This window comes from Salvia splendens, chromosome 3, assembly GCF_004379255.2.
Source record: "Salvia splendens isolate huo1 chromosome 3, SspV2, whole genome shotgun sequence".
Taxonomy (NCBI): domain Eukaryota; kingdom Viridiplantae; phylum Streptophyta; class Magnoliopsida; order Lamiales; family Lamiaceae; genus Salvia; species Salvia splendens.
This window is the reverse complement of record NC_056034.1, coordinates 2,446,835-2,466,894: the sequence shown is the minus strand read 5'-3', so window position 1 is coordinate 2,466,894 and position 20,060 is coordinate 2,446,835. Positions and strand designations below refer to the sequence as shown.

At 40.3% G+C, this 20,060-nt stretch overlaps 2 protein-coding genes across 4 annotated transcripts; both read right to left on the bottom strand.

The window, feature by feature from the left end:
- Positions 1–278: 278 nt before the first annotated feature.
- LOC121793700 (receptor protein kinase-like protein ZAR1) lies at positions 279–3,429 on the bottom strand. Its single transcript, XM_042191743.1, has 2 exons — positions 1,973–3,429; positions 279–971 (listed from the first exon to the last, which is right to left on the bottom strand). The coding sequence occupies exons 1-2, from the start codon at positions 3,189–3,191 to the stop codon at positions 361–363; spliced, it is 1,830 nt and encodes a 609-aa protein (XP_042047677.1). The 5' UTR covers positions 3,192–3,429; the 3' UTR covers positions 279–360.
- An 8,341-nt stretch (positions 3,430–11,770) lies between these two features.
- Positions 11,771–16,997, bottom strand: LOC121795769 (UDP-N-acetylmuramoylalanine--D-glutamate ligase-like). Of its 3 annotated transcripts, none has more exons than XM_042194366.1 (14): positions 16,863–16,997; positions 16,402–16,506; positions 16,168–16,311; positions 15,856–15,972; positions 15,656–15,760; positions 15,432–15,494; positions 15,234–15,360; positions 14,898–14,980; positions 14,440–14,656; positions 13,785–13,912; positions 13,615–13,689; positions 13,385–13,505; positions 12,809–12,959; positions 11,771–12,112 (listed from the first exon to the last, which is right to left on the bottom strand). In XM_042194366.1, exons 1-13 carry the CDS (start codon positions 16,941–16,943, stop codon positions 12,853–12,855), a joined length of 1,473 nt encoding a protein of 490 aa, XP_042050300.1. In that variant the 5' UTR covers positions 16,944–16,997; the 3' UTR covers positions 11,771–12,112; positions 12,809–12,852. The 3 variants fall into 3 exon arrangements, with proteins under 3 accessions (XP_042050300.1, XP_042050302.1, XP_042050301.1); XM_042194368.1 differs by lacking the exon at positions 11,771–12,112 and adding an exon at positions 12,134–12,152; XM_042194367.1 differs by lacking the exon at positions 11,771–12,112 and having other exon boundaries at positions 12,772–12,959.
- Between the last annotated feature and the right edge of the window lie 3,063 nt (positions 16,998–20,060).

Sequence of the window (20,060 nt, the reverse complement as noted above, 5' to 3'; positions counted from 1 at the left end):
AAAACAAAATAAAGTAATCAGTGATCATGCCATATGGTAGGAAAGAGAGTTAAGTGACCGTTTTTTAAAGTAATAGACCCAACCTAACCAAACAAGTTATTTTGGGCCGAACCTAAAAACGTTTACCCGTTCTTAAATTTTCTTCTGCACTTAGAAAATATTCTAATAATATAGCATAGCTTTAGATGATTTAGTTCATGCTGCAAAAAATGGCATTTTAATGAAGAGATTAATACTACACTGATGATAATAACATCTTTACATGCAGCATGCAGAGATTGGGAAAAATATATAATATCATAACCTTATAACAATTAGAAATTAATCATGAATCCTACAAACACAAATATCTTCACAACATCACTGCAACTTGATCCGATCTAGGTTATATGAAACCGTCCTCATTTTCGGTCGGAGTTCCGGATCGCGTTCCGTACAGTTTAGTGAAACATGAAACGCAGCAACAACCTGCTTCTTGGCACGAACCTCGTTCAAGAGCGTGGGATCTATTATCTCCGACAACGGCCTCTCTTCCCAGAAAATCCTCTTCACCCAGCTCTCGAGCCCCTCCTCCCCATCGTTGTCGGGGGCCTGGCCTGTCAGGATCTCCATGACCAAGATCCCGAACGCGTAGACATCACACTTTTGGTTGACTTTGGCGCCCGAGCCCTGAGCTTCCGGAGCCACACACATGATGTTTGATGAGGACCTAGTTTTGGGAGTCACTGAGATCGGCTTCTTTGAAGGGGCGGTTGCTGATTTTGAGATAGCCAGGACGAGACGGGACAGGCCAAAACCGGAGATGTAGGGCTTTAAGTCGTCGTCGAGGAGGATCTTCGAGGATTTGAGGCTTCCGTGCACATACTTTTTAGGGCTGCAGTCATGTATGTGCATCAAACCCCTTGCAGTTTCTTGGATGATTCTTAGCCTTGCAGTCCATGACAGCGGAGGTGCCACGTTCCCTGCTCCGCCTGCACCGGAAAATGAAAAAAATCTATGGTTATTCAAATCAAGATTTCAAGTTCCACAAACCACATTTTTTTTATTTGGCCCTGCTGCATTGCTGTCTGAATTAACCAAGAAGAGGACAACTACAATAAAGCAGCTGCAGAAAAAAAATGAACTACGCATCGTGCCAAGAAATGTCGAATCATGTAAAGAGCGATGAACTCACGAGGAATCATTTACAACAGCATAGTAGTATAGTACTACTCATCTAGCTAAGGAACATAATATACTGAAAAAACCAACAAATAACAGCTTCAAATTATTGATGATGCTATTTAATTTTGTAATTTGGATTCTGTATTGCAGAATTGCGTTCGTACACCACGATTGGCTTGCTCTAAGGCTCATCCGATATGCATATATGAAGAATCCAATTCATAAAACCGGAATCATTGAATATGCAGAATCAGCAAGGGAATACAACTTAATTTATCTTGTTTAAAACCTGATATATACAGAAAAGCAAGTTGAAATGTGGTGTCTCACTATTCATAAAAATCAAAACAAACACACCCTCTCCTACCCAAGTGTGGTCCTGATAATCATTGAAGGTCTGCGAGTGATGTGTGGTCCGTGTTCGAACCCCACTACCAATCCACCACCATGCTATTCTACCTTGTGAAGTTTAAGATTGCTTATTTTGGTCTTTTCATTATGTTGTCCAAAAAACCTTTCTACAATGAGGATATTCTTACATAGTGTTCATCAATCTTTTTATGTTTGGCCTCAGAAAAACAGAATAGTGTTCAACATTCAAAGATCTAAAGATCACATTACAAGTATTTAATGATTCCTAAAAGGATCTTTACTTCCTAAAAAGTTAATGAAAAAACATGCAAAATATTGTTAATCCTATACCCCTTGCTATCTCAAATGGCAATCTATCCAGCTGAAAATAAATCTTGCAGAGATGAATAAATAACGATGATGAAGATCTAAATAAGAAAATTGCAAAAATGCTCACCATGCAATGCATTGTACAAGCTTCCATTGCTGATGAAATCCGAAATCAGCAACTTCTCATCACTGGCATAGTAATAAGCCCTCAGCCTCACAATGTTGGGGTGCCTCACTTTCCCAATGGTCTCCACCTCCGCCTCGAACTCCTTCAAGCTCCACGCCACGTCCCCCTCACTCAGCCGCCTCACAGCCACCACCACCGGAGCAGCAGCAGGAGCCGCCCCCTTGCGGCCACCAGCCACCACCCTATAAACTATCCCACTCCTGCTTTTCCCAAGAACATAGGCTGAAGCCCTCAACAAATCCTCCAATTCCAACCCAAACCCTTCATCAATCACAACAAATTTACCCTTCTTCACATCCTCAACACTCTCCTTCCCCAACTTCTGCTCCAGCTTCCATCTCTTCCTAATGAACCACACTGCAACAGCCACCACTCCAACCACCACAGAAACGCCGGTAATCACCGAAACTGTCACCGAGCCGTTGATATTTTTTCCCTCCACCAACTCACCACCGCCATTACCCTCCGGTTTTTGAGGGTTTTCCAAAAATCTCGGATTTTGAGCTTCCGGCACTGTGCATGGAGTGCTCAATGGAAACCCGCAGAGATTAAGATTCCCTGAAAATGCGGTGGGGCCCTGGTTCAACAGCGAACCCGCCTGAGGTATTTTTCCGGTGAGCTCATTGCAGCGGAGGTCAAGGCTCACCATCACCGGAAACTGTCCAAAACTAGCCGGAATCTCGCCGGAAAAGGCATTGTAAGAGAGATTCAAAGTCCCCTGCAAATGGGTCAGATTGCTTAGCCCTTGGAGAAGCGAGCCGTTGAAATTGTTGGAAGAGATGTCGAAATGAACGAGGTTTTGGAGGGTGGCGATCTGGTGCGGCAGGTGCCCACAGAAGAAGTTGTGGGAGAGATCAAGGGAGGCGAGAAAGGAGAGCGCGCCGATCTCCGACGGAATGTAGCCGGTCAGGTTCTTGCTCGGGAGTGAGACGGAGACGACGCGGCGGTGGACGCGATCGCAGGTGATCCCGGCCCACCTGCACGGGGTTGCGTCGACCTCCAGCCATGAAATTAGAGCCATGTTTGGATCTTTGACAATGGCGGCTTTTAGAGCTAAGAGGGAGAGGCCATCGGTGTTGAGTGAAGATGAGACAGAAATGCAGAATGTGGACAAGTAGAAGATGTTCAAAAGAGCATTTACGCTTCGCATTTTTTGCATAAAAATTCAATCTTTATAGGCTTGCGAGGAAGAATCTCAGTAAAAATCGAGTCTTTTGAAATGCATCGAGTTCGAAGCCTCGCATGTGAAGAGGAATTAATTGGTGGGTTTTGTGAAGGAATGAGTCTTGTGAAAATGCTTCTGGAATAGGCCCACGAATTGCAGAAAGAATGTACGGAGTATGATATTAGGTGAGGACTGTGTGGGGGGGATGATGAGAAGAAGGATTTGAACGACTAGTGAGTGGGATCATATGAAATGGTATTTTCGAGGAAATTTTAATGGCATAATAAATGTAGAAATTTACTTTGAAATTATGCTAGTGATTTTAGTAATTAATGTTTTGGGATACGGTTGTTTGTTTTCATTAGTATATATTCCCTCCATCCGTCGTTAGGAATCTCATTTCTTGGCGGTACGAGTTTTAAGAAATGTTAAGAAAAATGGATAGAAAAAAGTTAGTGAAATAGTAGTCTCACTTGTATATAATAATTTTAAATGAAATGTGAGTGGAATAAGTTAGTAGAAGGTGAGACCCTATTACCATTTATGGTAATCGTGAACCGAGACTCCTATTCGCAGACGGACTAAAACGGAAAAATGAGACACCTATTCGCAGACGGGGGGTATGCAGGTAAAAATTTAATTTTTTATAACCAAAAAATATTGATTTTTTAGGGTGGATTATGCACATTGGGGAATGAGACATAGAGAGAGAATTGTAAATCTTTGATTTATTTTATCTAATGTCTGAAACCAGTCTTTTTCTCATGTGACAAAACAAGATTAGGTCATCCGCATCTCTATCTCTTATCCGTCTCATCTCTTCATTATTCATGGGCTCCACTATACTTTTCACCACATCTCTTAACTAAGAGACAACACATGCATCCCTCCATCCCTTAACCGTCTCTTAACCATCTCATCCCTTAACTATTCATTCAATTTCATTTTTTATTTTTATTTCCAACAAATTCAATTAATAAAAACACACTTCATTAAATAAAATAAAATTACAATTTAAAATCCTAAAAAATATAAAAAAGTGGGAAAAAATAAAAACACATAATAAAAAAGTGGAAAAAAGTAAAATACATAATTTTAAAAACAATTTTATATAAATTATAAAAACTACTCCGCTGGCGAATCATCCCCCGAAGGCGGTGGCGGTGGACTCAAGCCACCTGTAGGCGGAATACCAATTTGTCTTGCCATATACTCAATTCCAGCAAGATGGACTTGATATTGGGGAGGCGTCATGCGGGAAGTGTCAGCCATCGTGGCGGTCAAGTACATGGACATTAGGGTGTTCGAGCCCGAGACCGAGCCCGCCTGGCTTGATTCGCCTCGACCCATCCTCCCTCTAGCCGCCTTCGCCGCCTTGGTCCCTTGCGGCCGACGACGCCCACTGGAGGAGCCCCCTGCATCGGTGGCCGTGCCCTCAACCTCTTGTGAGGAGTTGCCTGACCCGCCCTCACTAGACGAGTATTGACCACCCGCCGTGTGCTTCGTGCGTTTAGAGCTCGAGCCCGTGCTGGACTGAATTATTTCAAGCTCGAGCCCGTGCGTTTCGAGCTCGAGCCCGTGCCCACCTTTCAAGGTCTTTGACCGCCTCCCAAATATCGACATGTTAGAATTATTTGCTGTTGTCGTAAAAAAAGACTCGCATAGCCGCTCTCAGAATGTCGGCTCCACTGGCTCTGCTTTGGTAATTCGCCGCTTCATTCTTTTAGATCCTACAAAAAATTTTGACATCTCTGTCGACTCGGTCAAAATGACTGCGGAGTATTGTCACGGCCGCCCTTACTAAGGATAGTAAAGACGGAGAAATCGTGACTAGGGAAGGGACTAAGGAGCGGGGAAGAAGAAGGGGAAAACAATGAAAGACAACATCTTAAACAAAGTTTCAAAAGAAAAGTTTTAATCGATTAAACAATTAAGCAGCGGGTTAATATCTCAAGGTAATTAATGTCATAAAGTAGTGTAGAGCAAAACAAAAGACTTTATTAAGAACGATTCGAAACAAGGCAGCGGAATAAAGGTGTCTAGAGAGTCATAGGGATTAGGGAGACGCCTATGTATGAAGACACGACGCATCCAGAATTTCTTAAGGCTCGACTCAACATCCGCCGCAACATCACCGCTCAACCTGCACATAAAGAAAACATATGCAGGGCTGAGTACTTGACATACTCAGTGGATACACGCCAAAATATTTGATAAAAGTTATGTCATCCATACCATAATAAACTCGAGTTTTAACATTTTAGAAAAGAATATCATCGAGTATCACAAAACATTTTCGTAGACTGGCCAGTCAAAACAATCTCCTCACTTTCTCATCAATCAATCACATCCTCTTACCATAGTGCGACGAAAGTGTGGCAACACTATTCACCCACGAGACCGGCCGACTAGCAAGGACGGCTCCAGATCCCACCTGTGTACACAGCCTGATAGGGTTTGCGGCCCTACTCAGACCCGAATTCGTTTCACACATAGCCCTATAGCCTAACGGAGCAAGCTCAAACGAACTAGACATCAGACCCAAATTCGTTTCACACATAGCCCTGTAGCTCGAAAAAGTTAGCCGCCCTCGGTCCTTCGTCGTCTATAATCATGTTGTGCAATATAATACAAGTGTACATGATGTCGGCAATATTCTTTGCGTGCCACATCCGAGACGGGGTCTTCACAATGTTGAATCGGGCTTAAAGGACCCCAAAAGCTCTTTCGACGTCTTTCTGAGCAGCCTCTTGACGCTGCCCATAAAAAATTCGTTTCGGGTCTTGCGGTATGTTGAGCGTCTTCACGAAAGTCGGCCACCCTAGGTAGATACCATCGTCGAGATAGTACCCCATGTGGTATGATGGCCGTTGACGGTGAAGTCGATCACCGGTGCTACACAATCTAAAAGATCTTTGAAGAGGAGGGAAGAAGAGAGCACGTTCAAGTCGTTGTTGGATCCGGCCGCACCGAAATATGCATGCCATACATGGGCGGACCCAAATGGAGGTGACTAGGGGATAAATCCCTTAATTTTTTTGAAATTTAATGATATTTAATGTAAATTATTATATAACAACCCTTACGAATAATGTAAATTGTCCAAAAATATACATTGAAATAAAAATTAGAAATCTCAGCCCCTATCAATGTTTATTTCTGCGTCCGCTCCTGATGCCAAATCCATAGGCCGTAGTCGGCGTTTGCTTCAGGGATGAGCGTTGGGCCGCCGCCTTTGCGGCCGCTTAAGTGTTGCCCCCTCCAAGCATTCAGGCAATTCTTCCACTTCCAATGCATGCAGTCAATGCTGTCAAGCAAACCGGGAAATCCGTGGACTGCTTCGCGAAGATGAAGCAATCGTTGACAATCTTCGGTGGTGGGTGCCCGAAGGAATTCCTCACCGAAAGCAGAACGAACGCCGACCCAAAAATTTTTGAGATATAGGATTTTAGTTGACCCCCCACATGCAAATACTCGTCGAATATATCAGCCGATTACCCGGTAGCAAGTTGTCGGATGGCACAAGTACACTTCTACAACGACGAGAGACTTTGCCGACCGGTTATTTATAGGTGATTTTGTTGGGATCCATTTTTTAATTTACAGAGTGTTTGAGTGAGAGAGGAAGATGTAGGTGAATTGTATGAAAAAATATGAGAGAAGTATGAGTGAGAGATAATTTGATGTAAAAAATGGATGATGAATGTGTGTATTTATAGGTGATTTTGGGATAAATTTTTTATTTAATTTTTTGAAAAAACAGTATATAAATGGCTATATTTTTAGGAATCCGAATTTTTTTTGGATTATTTTTGAATTTTTTTTAAAAAGTAGAAATTCCAACGGAATTGCCATTGGCAATGAGGATGCCCCACATCAGTGTGCTCTTCGGCACGGCAGCTGCCTTTGCCAATGAGCACCGTTGGGGATGCTCTAAGTATTCCTTTGTTCATTGTACTTCCATTAGTTTCTTTTTAACTTGATGTCACACTTGTTTTTTACTACTACTACTACTTTTGATAATGAATTATACATTCCGCCAATTCATTCTTATCACATTTTATTATAAAATTAATACAAAAGTATGACTCACTTTTTCAACTAATTTTCTATTATATTTTTTAAAACATGTGTTTGGTCAAAGTGTGATGTTTAATGATGGATGAAGGGAGTTATAGATGTCGCACTTGGGGTGATAGCATAAAATTTAGTAGATGTTGTTTTGTGTGTTAAATGTGGAGAAAAAATATATTATTATATATTAATGTAGGAGAGATTTTTTTCTTCAAAAAAATTTGACCTTTTTAAAGGGTAAACTAAACAAAAAAGTGAATGCTTCTCAGCGATTTAATTATTAATTGTAAATAGGTTGGTTTGTTATATTAGCGCAATTTAATATAATGGGTTCGGTTAATAGCCCATTAATCTAATCGGAATTTCATTAAATGTTAGCTATATTAGTTATATTTATTTATTATAGTGTCGAGTATATAAAATATGAGTATAATATACGAATGTGTAATTCTTCAACTTACATTTTTATTTAATATGAGTAGTAAAAAAATATTTATTACGTAAATGTTTAATAATCAAATTTTATTATAAATAATAAAGGAAATATTATGGTGTTTGAAATTGACATAAATAATTACTAGAATCTACTTATCTATTTACTATACATTTACTGAAAAATGAGTTTAGGTTTAATACAAATAGTTGAAGATGATCTAAATCATTCCCTTCGTTCCATAAAAACAGCGACACTTTTCGTTTCCGTCCGTCCCATAAAAATCATCTATTTCAATTTATGGAAAGTTCTACTCAACTCATTATCCATCAATTTATTTACAACGTATACCATTATGGTCCATCATTAAACACTAAAGACATGCTCAGTGTATCAGATATGGGTAGAATTGGGTTTATTTCTATGCATGGTGTTCAGTGTGTAAATGACAATATTTTAACTACATTTCTCCTTATATTTCATACTTTACCAATTATGCATTAATTCTCATGTCGTCCTAAATGTTTATATTTTTCTAAGACGGAGGGAGTATAAATCATGGGTAATAAAAAAAAATAACTCCCTCAGTCCTATAAAAATAGAGATATTTGGGATGACACATGTTTTAATGTATAATTAATAAAGTTTGAAGATGGAGAAAAAAAGTTGTATGTTAGTATAGAATGTACCACGCATCATTAAAGAAAAATAAATAAACAAAAATTAAAGTAAATTATTTGGTATGATACAAATTAAAATGAGAAGAATCTCTATTTTTATAGTTTCATAGTAGAATGAAGTACTAGTAATATAATTCATGGGTGAGGCTGCCGTCAGGCCCGGCCCTGGGGGTCGAGCAGTGCCCCCGCCCCGGGCCCCCAAAACGTTGGGGCCTCCAAAATCCAAATACATACATGAGTATATACATGCTACTGGGCCAGGTCCAAGCAAGAAACAAGAGCCCACAGCAGAGAGCCGCAAAGGCAGGCAGCGCTAAAGCCTAAATACAAGCTAATAAGCCTCACGTAAAATGATTATGGGGCCCCTCTTTTAGTTCCGCCCCGGGCCAATAAAAACTCAGGACCGGGCCTGGCTGCCGTAAAATGGTAAATACTAAATGTTAATTCTTATCAAGAAAAAAAAACAAAAATATCGAAATAGAGAGATGATATGCTAGGGACTGTGCGTTTTCTCTCTCTTCTCAATTTCTAGCCCTCCGTTTTTCTATGCTATAACCAGGGATGTCAATGTAGCCCGCAACCCGTGGGCTGACCCGAATAGCCAGCCAAATTTATAAGGTTAGGGCTGGAAATTTCTAGCCCGATAAAATTAAAACTCGATTAGCCCGCACCCGATTAACCTGCGACCCGTTAGGGCTAGACCTGAAAACCCGATGGGCTGGCCCGAAAACCCGATAAAATTTCTATTATTCTATTTTTTACTCATAATTCGACATTTTATTGATTAATTTTATAATATAGATAACTAAAAAAATAACTTTCAATTTTATATTAAATATACAAATTATATATTGAATTTTTATTAATATAATAATTGATAAATAAATTAAAAACTTCAAATTCACTTAAAAAAATATTTAAATTTCTACGACATACATTAAAATTTCTCGAAATATCTCAAATATTAGTATTTGATCATGTTTATGATTGAGTTTGACCATATATCTCAAATGTATCATAATTAAATATTTTACATTTTATGAATATAACTAATTTTCATCGTTATTTATTGGATTGATTGCATGTTAATCTTATCGGTAGCAATCCGATTAGCCCGCTGGGCTAGCCCGAAACCCGAGCTTTTAGGGTTAGGGTAGAACTTTTACAACCCGAAAAAATTCACAACCCGATTAGCCTACACCCGATTGACCCGCAACCCGAGTAGGGCCGGCCCGAAACCCAATGGGCCGACCCGATTGACATCCCTAGCTACAACACTTTTCAACCATCACAATCCCCTCTCCCTCTATCTCAACTATCGTCTCCCTCAGCCTCTATCTCCACTTTTTTCTCTTTGTTCTGAAATTCTATCGCCTTAATGATGTGCTACAATACTGCCAAATTCTTAAATTTTTTCATAATCCAGTTTGGCGAAAAGGGGTGAAACTAGTTTTCGTTCTGCAATTCTTCTTTCAATTTGAGCTCTCTTAATTACCTTCGTCATTCTTTAATTTCATTTTTATTTTTATTTTTATTTTTATTTTTATTTTTATTTTTATTTTTATTTTTATTTTTATTTTTATTTTTATTTTTATTTTATTTTTATTTTTATTTTTATTTTTATTTTTATTTTTATTTTTATTTTTATTTTTATTTTTATTTTCCAACAATTTATACAATCACCTCTACCAACCACCAAAACTGGCAGAGCACAGCTTAGCCCCATTATCCTCGAGCAGTAGAATACAGCTTCTTTTAAGAAGCTTCTAGGGGAATTCTCCATGTATATCTCGTAATTTCTACCCAAATACTCCAAAAACTTCTCCCCAAACTTCATCCCCTGCGGATTTTATCACTTTCACATCAAATTGTCTTGATTGATTTCAAGTGTTGGCAGCTGCTCAATTAAAATTGAAATCTCCATACGCCCAAAAAAAGGGCTGTCGAGTAAACCTTATGAAACAAAAAAAAGTGAATGCTTGGCACATAAGTTTTTAACTACAGCAATATCAATGGCAGTAGGCTAGAGTGAAATAAGAAATTTGTTGTGGTTTACATCTTTGACGATTGCAATTTTAAGAATTCTGAAAATTAAGGAGAAGTAAGAGAGTATGAGAAATTGATGTGGATTTTACATCTCGCTGCAATTTTGAGATTTCTGAAACATTAGGAGAAGAAAGAAATCAAATGCTGATGTGTTGTGTAATTTCAAGCAGGAGAAAAAAAATAATGAAGAGGAACTGCTGGTAAGCAAGAAATCCAAGATGAGATTAGATGTGCCGCTAAATTGTTGCAGCGAAAAAAAAGTGGAGATTAGAGGGAGACGATAGTTGAGATAAGAGAGAGAGATTGAAGAGAGAGATTACAAGAGGCGCTGACAGTCCCTCATTTTTAGTCCTCGGTATATCGTTTCTCTCGAAATAGATATTTTTGGGTGAAAGCAGGCGGTCGCTAATTTAGGCATCCCCAATGGTGCGGATGTCCAGGAGGAATTCGTCGCGGAATTCTCAAAAACACATACTGTCACGTCATACGGACTTCACACTGCACTGCCACGTCATACGGACTTCCCACTGCACAGTGGGGGAATTCCCCTGCGGAATTCCCGACGGAATTCCCACATTAAAAAAAATCACAAATTCACAAATTAAACAATTTCCGAAAGTAAACAATTTACGTAATTAAAATTTCGACGAAAATAAGGAAAAAAAATTCCATTAAAATAAGAAAAGTACATTTCACCAAATAAAAAAAATACATTTCAATAATGAAACGAAGTTCCGCGGGAGTTGACGCAATGACGGACATTACAAAAAAAAATGAAATAAAGCGGAATTCCGCGGGAGTCGACGCAATGACGGACGTCCGGGTGGAATTCTGCTTAACGTCGCGGACCTGCAATGTCCTCGGCCCAATTCCGTATCCGTGGCGGGCACACCTAATGGCGGACGTCCGCGACGTCCGTGGCAATTCCGCCATTGCGGATGCTCTTAAGGCATCATTAACCCCGATCCAGTTTCAGGCCCCAAGTCCCCTCCACTTCATCATTCCTCTACAGTTGCGGCCAGGCCCAACTATTCTAACCTTGCAGGCCACAACCCGGGCCGCAACTAATAAATGACACTATTAACAACTTCAACCTATTTTACACATAAAATAAAAAAACGCCAAAAATTTATAACATGGAAAATTTCATTTACAACACAAGAATTTCATTTTTAATACGAAAACAATAAATTATAACCTAAAAAATATTAAAAAAATAGAATATTAAAAAAAGTGCAAAAAAAAATTACAAATCTGCAGCCCCGTCGCCCCTCTCCCTCTCCATCTTCCTCTCCCTCCTCCCTCTTCCTCCTCCCCCTCCCCCTCCCTCTTCTTCCTTTTCCAAAATGTAAAAATTCAGAACTTGGGGCACAGGAGCGGCCTGAACCCCCTCGCCCCGGAAGCTCCAACGTCGGCAAGGCCGCACCGCGGGAGCGTCACCGGGCCGCAACTGCAGCCCCGGGACCGGCCTGGGCCGGAACCTCCACCTCTCCAACTCGTAGGACGGGTCGGGACTCGCGTTTTGCGGCCCGGCCTCCCCCGTTAACGATGCTCTTAGGGAAGCTAGCAAAAGCACGAATTATTGGAGGGCTTGTATATAAATAGTATCCACTTGGGGCATGTGTTGTCGGGAAATTATGCAGCTAAAGAGGGCACAGCTAAATCCCGCTTTCTCAGAGAATCTGCGCATTTTATAGGGCTATTTTGGTAAAGTCGTCACCCCTTAGAATTCAAATTGCAAAGACTTCAGCAATTTATTGGCGAGAGCAATAAATAGATGGATAAATGGAGAGGGAAATTCTATAGCTAACAATTTTTGGCACAGCTAACAATTTTTGGCACGACACGAACCCGGACGAAATTAATGATATGTGTCAAAGCTTATTGAGTTCGTGTCCTTATCGTGTCGACACGATAATGACACGAAAATTTCGTATCGTGTTCATGTTACACGTTAAAAAATAATATTATAATATTATTATTTTATTTATTTTAAAATTTAAATTAGGTTTAGTCTAATGAAGCACTTAGTATTAGTATAGTGTCGTGTTACACGTTAAGAAATAATATTAATATAGTGTCGTTATTGTGTCGTGTCATATATATCACGACATGTTGATGCGAAGTGGTTCGTGTCGTGTTCGTATCGTGTTCGTGTCTGGGGGTAGCAGGTCATGTTCGTGTTCGTGTTTGTTGTTATCGTGGCGTGTCGTTATCGTGTCGACACGATAAGGACACAACACGCACGATTTGCCACCCCTAGAAAATACTAACTCTTTTACATTGGTAGAGCAATAGAAAGTGAAAAACCAGAGTAGTCTATAAAATACACAGATTATAATTAACCAAAATATATTAACATTGATTCTGCAATTTACCTTGATCAAAATCCTAGCGTCAACAAACAAGTCGATGGTCTCAACTAGACCTTCATGGATAGGGCAAGCTCTTGAAAGAACTTTCCTCTATGCTCAAAATTTATGAACTCATCAAAACTAGCACAACCTGGACTCAGTAATATGACATCCCCTGCATTACAAAAATTAAACAATCATCTTCTATTCACCAACTTTAAAACAAAATTAATAACTTCATGCTTGCAGTTGTGGTTAAGATGTAGCAGAATTGTGGAAACCAAATCTAAGCTTCGTTTATTTCCATGTACAAACTATGAAGTATTCTTTGAATCCTTTTGTAGTAAAAGAGAGTGGATTTCCATTTGAATTCAATATACTCCCTCTGTCCCGGGCTACTCGCTCATTTCCTTTTCGGCTCGGAGATTAAGGAATGAGTGTATAGGAAAGTCAAAAATGACGGCTGTAGGTGAAATTTTTTACTAAAAATGGAAAGAGTGCAAGTAACTTGGGACGCCCAAAAAGGAAATAAGTGCGAGTAGTGCGGGACGGAGGGAGTATAAGATAGCTCTTGCATTAGTTTTGGATGCATGATTCTACCAGGTTTTGCCATGTTCTTTGCTAAGCTCACGGCGCCCTTAAGATCTTTTGCTTGTAAACAAGGAATGGCAAGACCATGAGACGATAGAGTGTCTTGGATCAGCGCTCCTGAAGAACCAAACTTGATAACGACGAAGATGTATGAGTCCAGGCACGAACATATTGACGGAGAAGATGATTTTGACAGCTTCAGTGAAATGAGAATGTTGAAGTAAAAATTAATCACTTACAGTGACAACACCTCGGTGGTTCTTCAATGGCTCCATCAGATGCTCGAAACCATTAGAACCTTGGGCGTCCAAAATCTGGAAATAGCAATGGAAAATGTCATCGATTGATAAAAAAATTGGTGTGCAGTCATAGCTTGTGTGAAAATAGAGTCGGAGGCAAAGCACATCACCTTTGAAAGACCACCAAGCAAAACCACTGCCTTCTTTTCTTTGAGACCAGTTAAGCCAGCATATGTTGATTCGACATTGGTTGCCTTGCTATCATCTACCCAAGTTACTCCATTACCATCTTCATGAACTGAAACAGGATGTCAGGTATAGACCGAAACTATTTGAAATGATAAAAATTGATCACAGACAATCACTCTAAATTATCAGAGTATGATATCGATTACTAGGAATGGAAATGATGGTGATTGGATCCAAGTGATTACTGATTTCTAGGCCTATTGCATTATCTTTGATTTAGTTTTAAATTAAGAAAGTTAGGATTTCATGGGATTTGAATAAATTAGGGATTGATTGAATAATTGAATTAATTAGAGCAAATTTGGCGGGATTATTGTCTACTGCACTCCTATATATTCCATAGGGGAGCTTGAAGAATGTATCCAGAGAGATCAAAGCAGTTAGGCGGTGAAAACCGAGGCCTCGGTGAGAGGATTATTATCTATTTTATTTCCAAGTTCTGTTGGTTCTTGTTTACAAAAGCTTGAGAGTTATTTTCTGTTCTTTGTTTATCCATTGGTTCTTACTGCCTATCACTCCATAACACAGTAATTCTAAACGAGCCATAGAAATGCTCTAGAGGATGATGCTGTTTACCAATTTGCATTCTATGAGGTGGAGCTTTTAATCTATCAATTGTTAAACTGATGGCTGCAGTATCAATTCCAACGTCCAGCCCGATAACAGATAATGCAGCGATAGCAGCATTGTAGTAATTGTGTGTTCCAACAGCCTTCATTGCATTCAATGGCAACTGCGAGAGAAGCCCAATTCCGGGGACATTGAAGTTGGCTACTTTCTGCTCCATGTCAACCTTTCAAGTGTTGGCAAGAAGAAGATAAATTTCACCAATCACAAACTGATCAAGCTGTATCTACAATGCAAAGTGGAATCGTGACCAGCATATATTTCTATAACAGTCCAACATGGAAGATGACCAATATGTATCTTCTAAGATAAACAGATAGGAAGCCTGCATGCTGCCAGAAATGCTGAAACAAGAAAATCACAGTCACGTGAAAAATGCACCAAAATGAAGTTAAAATTTTTCTTACTTTAATACCAGGATAAGCACCAATCCAAGCAAACATACATTCATTTCCATGACTCGCAATGGCATCAGTTATATATGGATTTCCTGTAGACATCAAAAAATGTTACACGTCATGTGATGGCTTACACATACACATACACATAGACATGACGTACATTGGGACAAGATATTGAGATAGTAACATTAAAATACGTTTATTTGCTTTCAACAGTTGATGAGTTAACATATCACTCAATAAATCTTTAATTAAGTCAAACCAATGCCTAGAGCTGTTTATAATACTAGAACAAAACGGTAAGCAGGCAGATAGTGGAATAGAAAGAATTTTGTTTCATACCCATGGGAAGAATGGCAATCTTTCTGCCACTCATGTGGGAAAGTACACGGCACTTGATCGTGGAATAATTAGTCATAGACTTGTGTCTCTCTAGGTGATCAGGAGTGAGATTTAAGATCACAGAAACCTGAAGTTAATAATGTGAGAAAACTCGAGTAAAGTACAGTAAGAACGAAAAACCACACGAATTCTACTTACCGAAGGCAAGAAGAACTTGTTTGGAATTTCAAGCTGATAGCTGCTTACTTCCACTACAGCAGCCTAGAAAGATGGAAACAATCCCAATACTGAATGTGGCTACTATTAGAAGGATCCAACTTCAAAGTCAAAATATTGTTGCATGTTGAGTAAAACCCTGACCAGCTGCAGCATTCTGCAGTTGATACAGTATTACAGATAAAATAAGCTAAGTTCCTTCTTGCCTGGTAAGGTTCTTGAGGTGATAACAAGCACTCAAAAGCTGCTTCTGAGAGAGGAATACCAAGGTTTCCCCCAACAAATGTTCTGATGTTGGAATGGTTGAGCATCTGTATCCCGTAATTGGTATATTATCAAAAAGGAATTACACGATAAAGTTTGTACTGCATAAAAGCATGAAAGCATATACAAAGAAAATAGAAACCTGTCCGGCGAAAGTGGCCACTGTAGATTTTCCATTAGTTCCTGTGACAGCCAAAACCTTTGTGCACTGAGGGAGAACTTCAGCAGCAAAATTCAACTCAGATATCACACGCCTTCCCTTCATTCAAAACAAAAGAATCACGCATGCCCCATGACTCGACACCAACAATCTTAAAGCAATATGAATAAAGTAGAGACACAAAAGCAGATGGAAGAACTCAGCACAAGCACAAACAAATATAGATATCAAGAAATGATCTAAGATACAAGTCTTCTCTCTAGATAGAATCTTTGAGCATTAAATCGAGCTTACAGATTGCAACAAAGATGATAGGCAATAATTTTCCAGAGCAACTCCTGGGGAAACAACTATGAGATCGGCCTCATCAAATAACTCATGATCAAAACAACCAAGAACTGTCTTCAAACGACCATCTTTAACATTTAAAAGTGTTTGCTGCAGTTGGAATACACTGGCATCAAGACATATAAAGCAAAAACAATCAACTAGAAAATCATTAAGTCAGAAATCAATGCCACAGCATACCTCCAGCGGTTTCAACGTCTCATTCTGGTCAAGGGCGAGAACTGAAGCACCTCTAGCAAGAGCAAGTTTAGCCGCTGCAATCCCAGACTTCCCCAATCCTATAATCTACAATTCAAACCCATTCCTCAAGTAAAGAAACTTGCCATATTTTAATTTTGATTCCAGTTCTATATAAACTGATTAAAAGTAAGAATTAGCTAAAAATGGACATGCATTGCGAAACCTAGAAATACAGCTAGTACAATTCACCATAGCAGCTCTGTTTTTGCCACTCAACACAAATATTAACTCCTCACCACGCAGAATCACCATGGTTTTACTCCCAAACGTACCAAACCTCATAATAATGCATCGTACAAAGCCAAACTTTCAGTAGGCATAAAATCAAACAGTTAGAATAGATTTTAAAGCCGCCCATTGTTTTAGGAGTAGTAATAGAAAAGAACAATGAGCAGGCATACAGCGACTGATTGCCCTTGGAGATCATATTTGGGAACGGAAGCTTCAATTTTTGGGCGGAAATCTCTCTCAGTTGCAAGCATCGTGACTCATGAGCTCAACATTTGCTGAGGCCAAAAAAATGTTTTATGAACAAGTGCTGCTTTAACAGAGCGTAAATAATTTCGTGCAGACTTAGGTTTTCAAAATAAGAGCATCCACAACCGTGCTCTTGCCAGCGGCACGGTTGTGGGTCCGGCCCCACTTTTTCTGCCCGCTCTCTTGCAAGAGCACAACACCCACAGCTGTGCTCTTCCGCAAGGACGAGCACAATTAATTTAAAATTCAATTAAACAATAACATTTCCATAATAATAAAATTCATTAAAAAAAACTAAATAAAATTACAAATGACAAATAAAATAAAAACGACATAATTAAAAGACTAAAAATTAAAAATTACATAATTAAAATACTAAAAATTAAAAAAACCACTACTCGTTACCGAATTTCATCCACATGTGGTTGATTAGGTCTTCTTGTAACTGAATGTGGGTTCGGGTATCGCGCATTGTGTGTCTTGTCTCGATCCTCTGGCCAACCGTCGTATGCTCACCTCGGCGTGGGGGAGACCTCGCTGTTGAGCTTCCGGCTTCATCCTCACCTCGTTGTTGAGCTTCCGGCTTCATCCTCGTCGTAGAAGCTAGCCGCTCTCGGCCCTTCGTCGGCTATAATCATGTTGTGTAAGATAATACAAGTGAACATGATGTCGGCGATATTATTCACGTACCACAGCCGAGCCTGGGCCTTCACAATGTTGAATCGGGCTTGAAGGACCCCGAAGGCTCTTTCGACGTCTTTCCGCGCGGACTCTTGACGCTGCGCAAAAAGAACCCGTCTCGGGTCTGCGGGTTGTGGAGCGTCTTCACGAACGTCGACCACCTTGGGTAGATACCATCGGCGATATAGTAACCCATGTGGTATGTATTTCCGTTGATGGTGAAGTCGATCGCCGGTGCTACACCATTCATCACATCATTGAATAGTGGTGAAGAATAGAGCACGTTCAAGTCGTTGTTGGCTCCGGCAACGCCGAAATATGCATGTCAAATCCATAGGCGGTAGTCGGCGACCGCCTCAAGGATAAGTGTTGGGCCGCCGCCTTTGTGACCGCTTAAGTGTTGCCCCCTCCAAGCATTCGGGCAATTCTTCCACCTCCAATGCATGCAGTCAATGCTGCCAAGCATTCCGGGAAAGCCATGGACTGATTCGTGAAGACGAAGCAACCGTTGGCAATCATCGGTGCTGGGTGCCCGAAGGAATTCACCCCGAAAGCTGAACGAACGTCATCGCAAAAATTCTTTAGACAAAGGATTCCAGTGGACTCACCGATATGCAAATACTTGTCGAAAATGTCGGCCGTTTGCCCAGCAGCGAGTTGTCGGATGGCACACGTACACTTCTGCAACGGCGTGATACTTTGCCGGCCGGCTGCATCTGGACCTGTTTGGAAGAATTCAACACGTGCGGACAATGTGTTGACAATTCGCATGAACAAGCGCTTTGACATGCGAAAACGGCGCCTGAAGTAATCTGCCGGAAACCGCGGCTGGTCGGCAAAGTAGTCGGCAACGAGCCTTTCGTGGGCTCCCTCCCGGTCACGATGGATGTAGCGGCAATTTGATCTAGTTCGTTGAGGAGGAGGAGCGGGGGTATTCGCCGCGACATATGCTTCGTAAGCGGCACGATGTTGTTCGTAGTATTCTTGTTCTTCGCGCTCCGCTTCCGCCATAATATGGGTGAAATCCATTTGAAGTTTTGAGTGAGGGATGAATGTGTTGATAGTTTGTATGAGAATTAAGAATGAGAGATGAATGAGAGATGATTTGATGTGATAAATGGATGATGAATGTGTGTATTTATAGATGATTTTGGGGAAAAAATCAATAAAATCAAAAAAATCCAGAAAAACGGGCAAAAAAACGACCATATTTTTGGGATTTGGAAAATAATTTTTTTTATTTTCTATCATTATATAAAATTAATTAACGAATTTTTTTAAAAAAATTATTCAAAGACAACGGCTATGCCGTTGCCCAATCGTGTGCCGCCACATCGACTGCTCGCTGGCACGGAGCTGCTCGATGCATCAAGCAGCGCCGTGCTAGCGGCGGCTAGCCTCGTCCTCGCTGCTGGCACGGACGACGGCCTTCTTCCCCACCACCGTTGCGGATGCTCTAAGGAAAACTATATGAATAAGCTTATTGTAAAGTAATTATCCCGAATATACTAAATCAAACAAAATTTGGCAAAATAAATACTATAGGTTATCAAATTGAATCTCTCGCATTTTTTTTAAAACCATCCACAGCGTTGTCACTTATCCGTCCATTAACCGTCCCTTAAATTACTATTTATGGGCCCCACTGTACTTTTTTACTCCATCTCTTAACTAAGGGACGAAACCTACAACCCCCTCACTTATCCGTCTCTTAACCGTCTCTTAAATTACTATTCATTCAATTTCATTTTTTTAATTTTTTTTCAGCATATTCAATTAATAAAAAACACACTTCATTAAAAATAAACATTATGACATAAAATTAAAAAAAAAATTTAAAAACATAATTAAAAATCCTACAAAAATTAAAAATACATAATTTAATTTCCTCCGCCAAAGTTTGCCCAAATGTGCTCCATTAGATCATCTTGGAGTTGGGCGAGGGCGGTAGAGTCACGTGTCCTTGCCCGAATAGACAATCGTTCTTGTATAGACGGATGCACTCCACTTCGAGGCGGACTACTTGCGGTTGAGCTTCCGGGGGCTTCAGGGTCGAACCAATGTCCGACCTCGGGTCCTTCGTCTTGGACAATCATGTTGTGCAAGATTATGCACGTATACATGATGTCGATCATGCTCTCCATGAACCACGTACGAGACGGGGCTTTGATAATGTTGAAGCGCGCTTGGAGAACCCCGAACACCCACTCCACATCCTTCCGAGCAGTCTCCTGCTTCTGCGCAAAAAGTGTCCGCTTTGCGTTCACAGGCCTAGTGCACGTCTTCACGAAGGTTGGTCACTTCAGGTAGATGCCGTCGGCAAGATAGTACCCCATTTTATAGCGCCGGTTGTTAGCGGTGAAGTTGATGGTCAGCGCTTTACCATCCAAAACTTCGGCGAAGAGGTCGGATTGGTGGAGCACGTTTATGTCGTTGTTCGA

Excerpts from the sequence above, each read along its gene's own strand:
- LOC121793700 (XM_042191743.1), bottom strand. The coding sequence starts at position 3,191 with ATGCAAAAAATGCGAAGCGTAAATGCTCTTTTGAACATCTTCTACTTG. Across the intron at positions 972-1,972 it reads CTTGTACAATGCATTGCATG|GCGGAGCAGGGAACGTGGCA; the intron begins GTGAGCATTTTT and ends TTTCCGGTGCAG.
- LOC121795769 (XM_042194366.1), bottom strand. The coding sequence starts at position 16,943 with ATGCTTGCAACTGAGAGAGATTTCCGCCCAAAAATTGAAGCTTCCGTT. Across the intron at positions 14,657-14,897 it reads GTGCTTATCCTGGTATTAAA|GTTGACATGGAGCAGAAAGT; the intron begins GTAAGAAAAATT and ends AACACTTGAAAG. Across the intron at positions 13,913-14,439 it reads ACCTCATAGAATGCAAATTG|TTCATGAAGATGGTAATGGA; the intron begins GTAAACAGCATC and ends ATCCTGTTTCAG.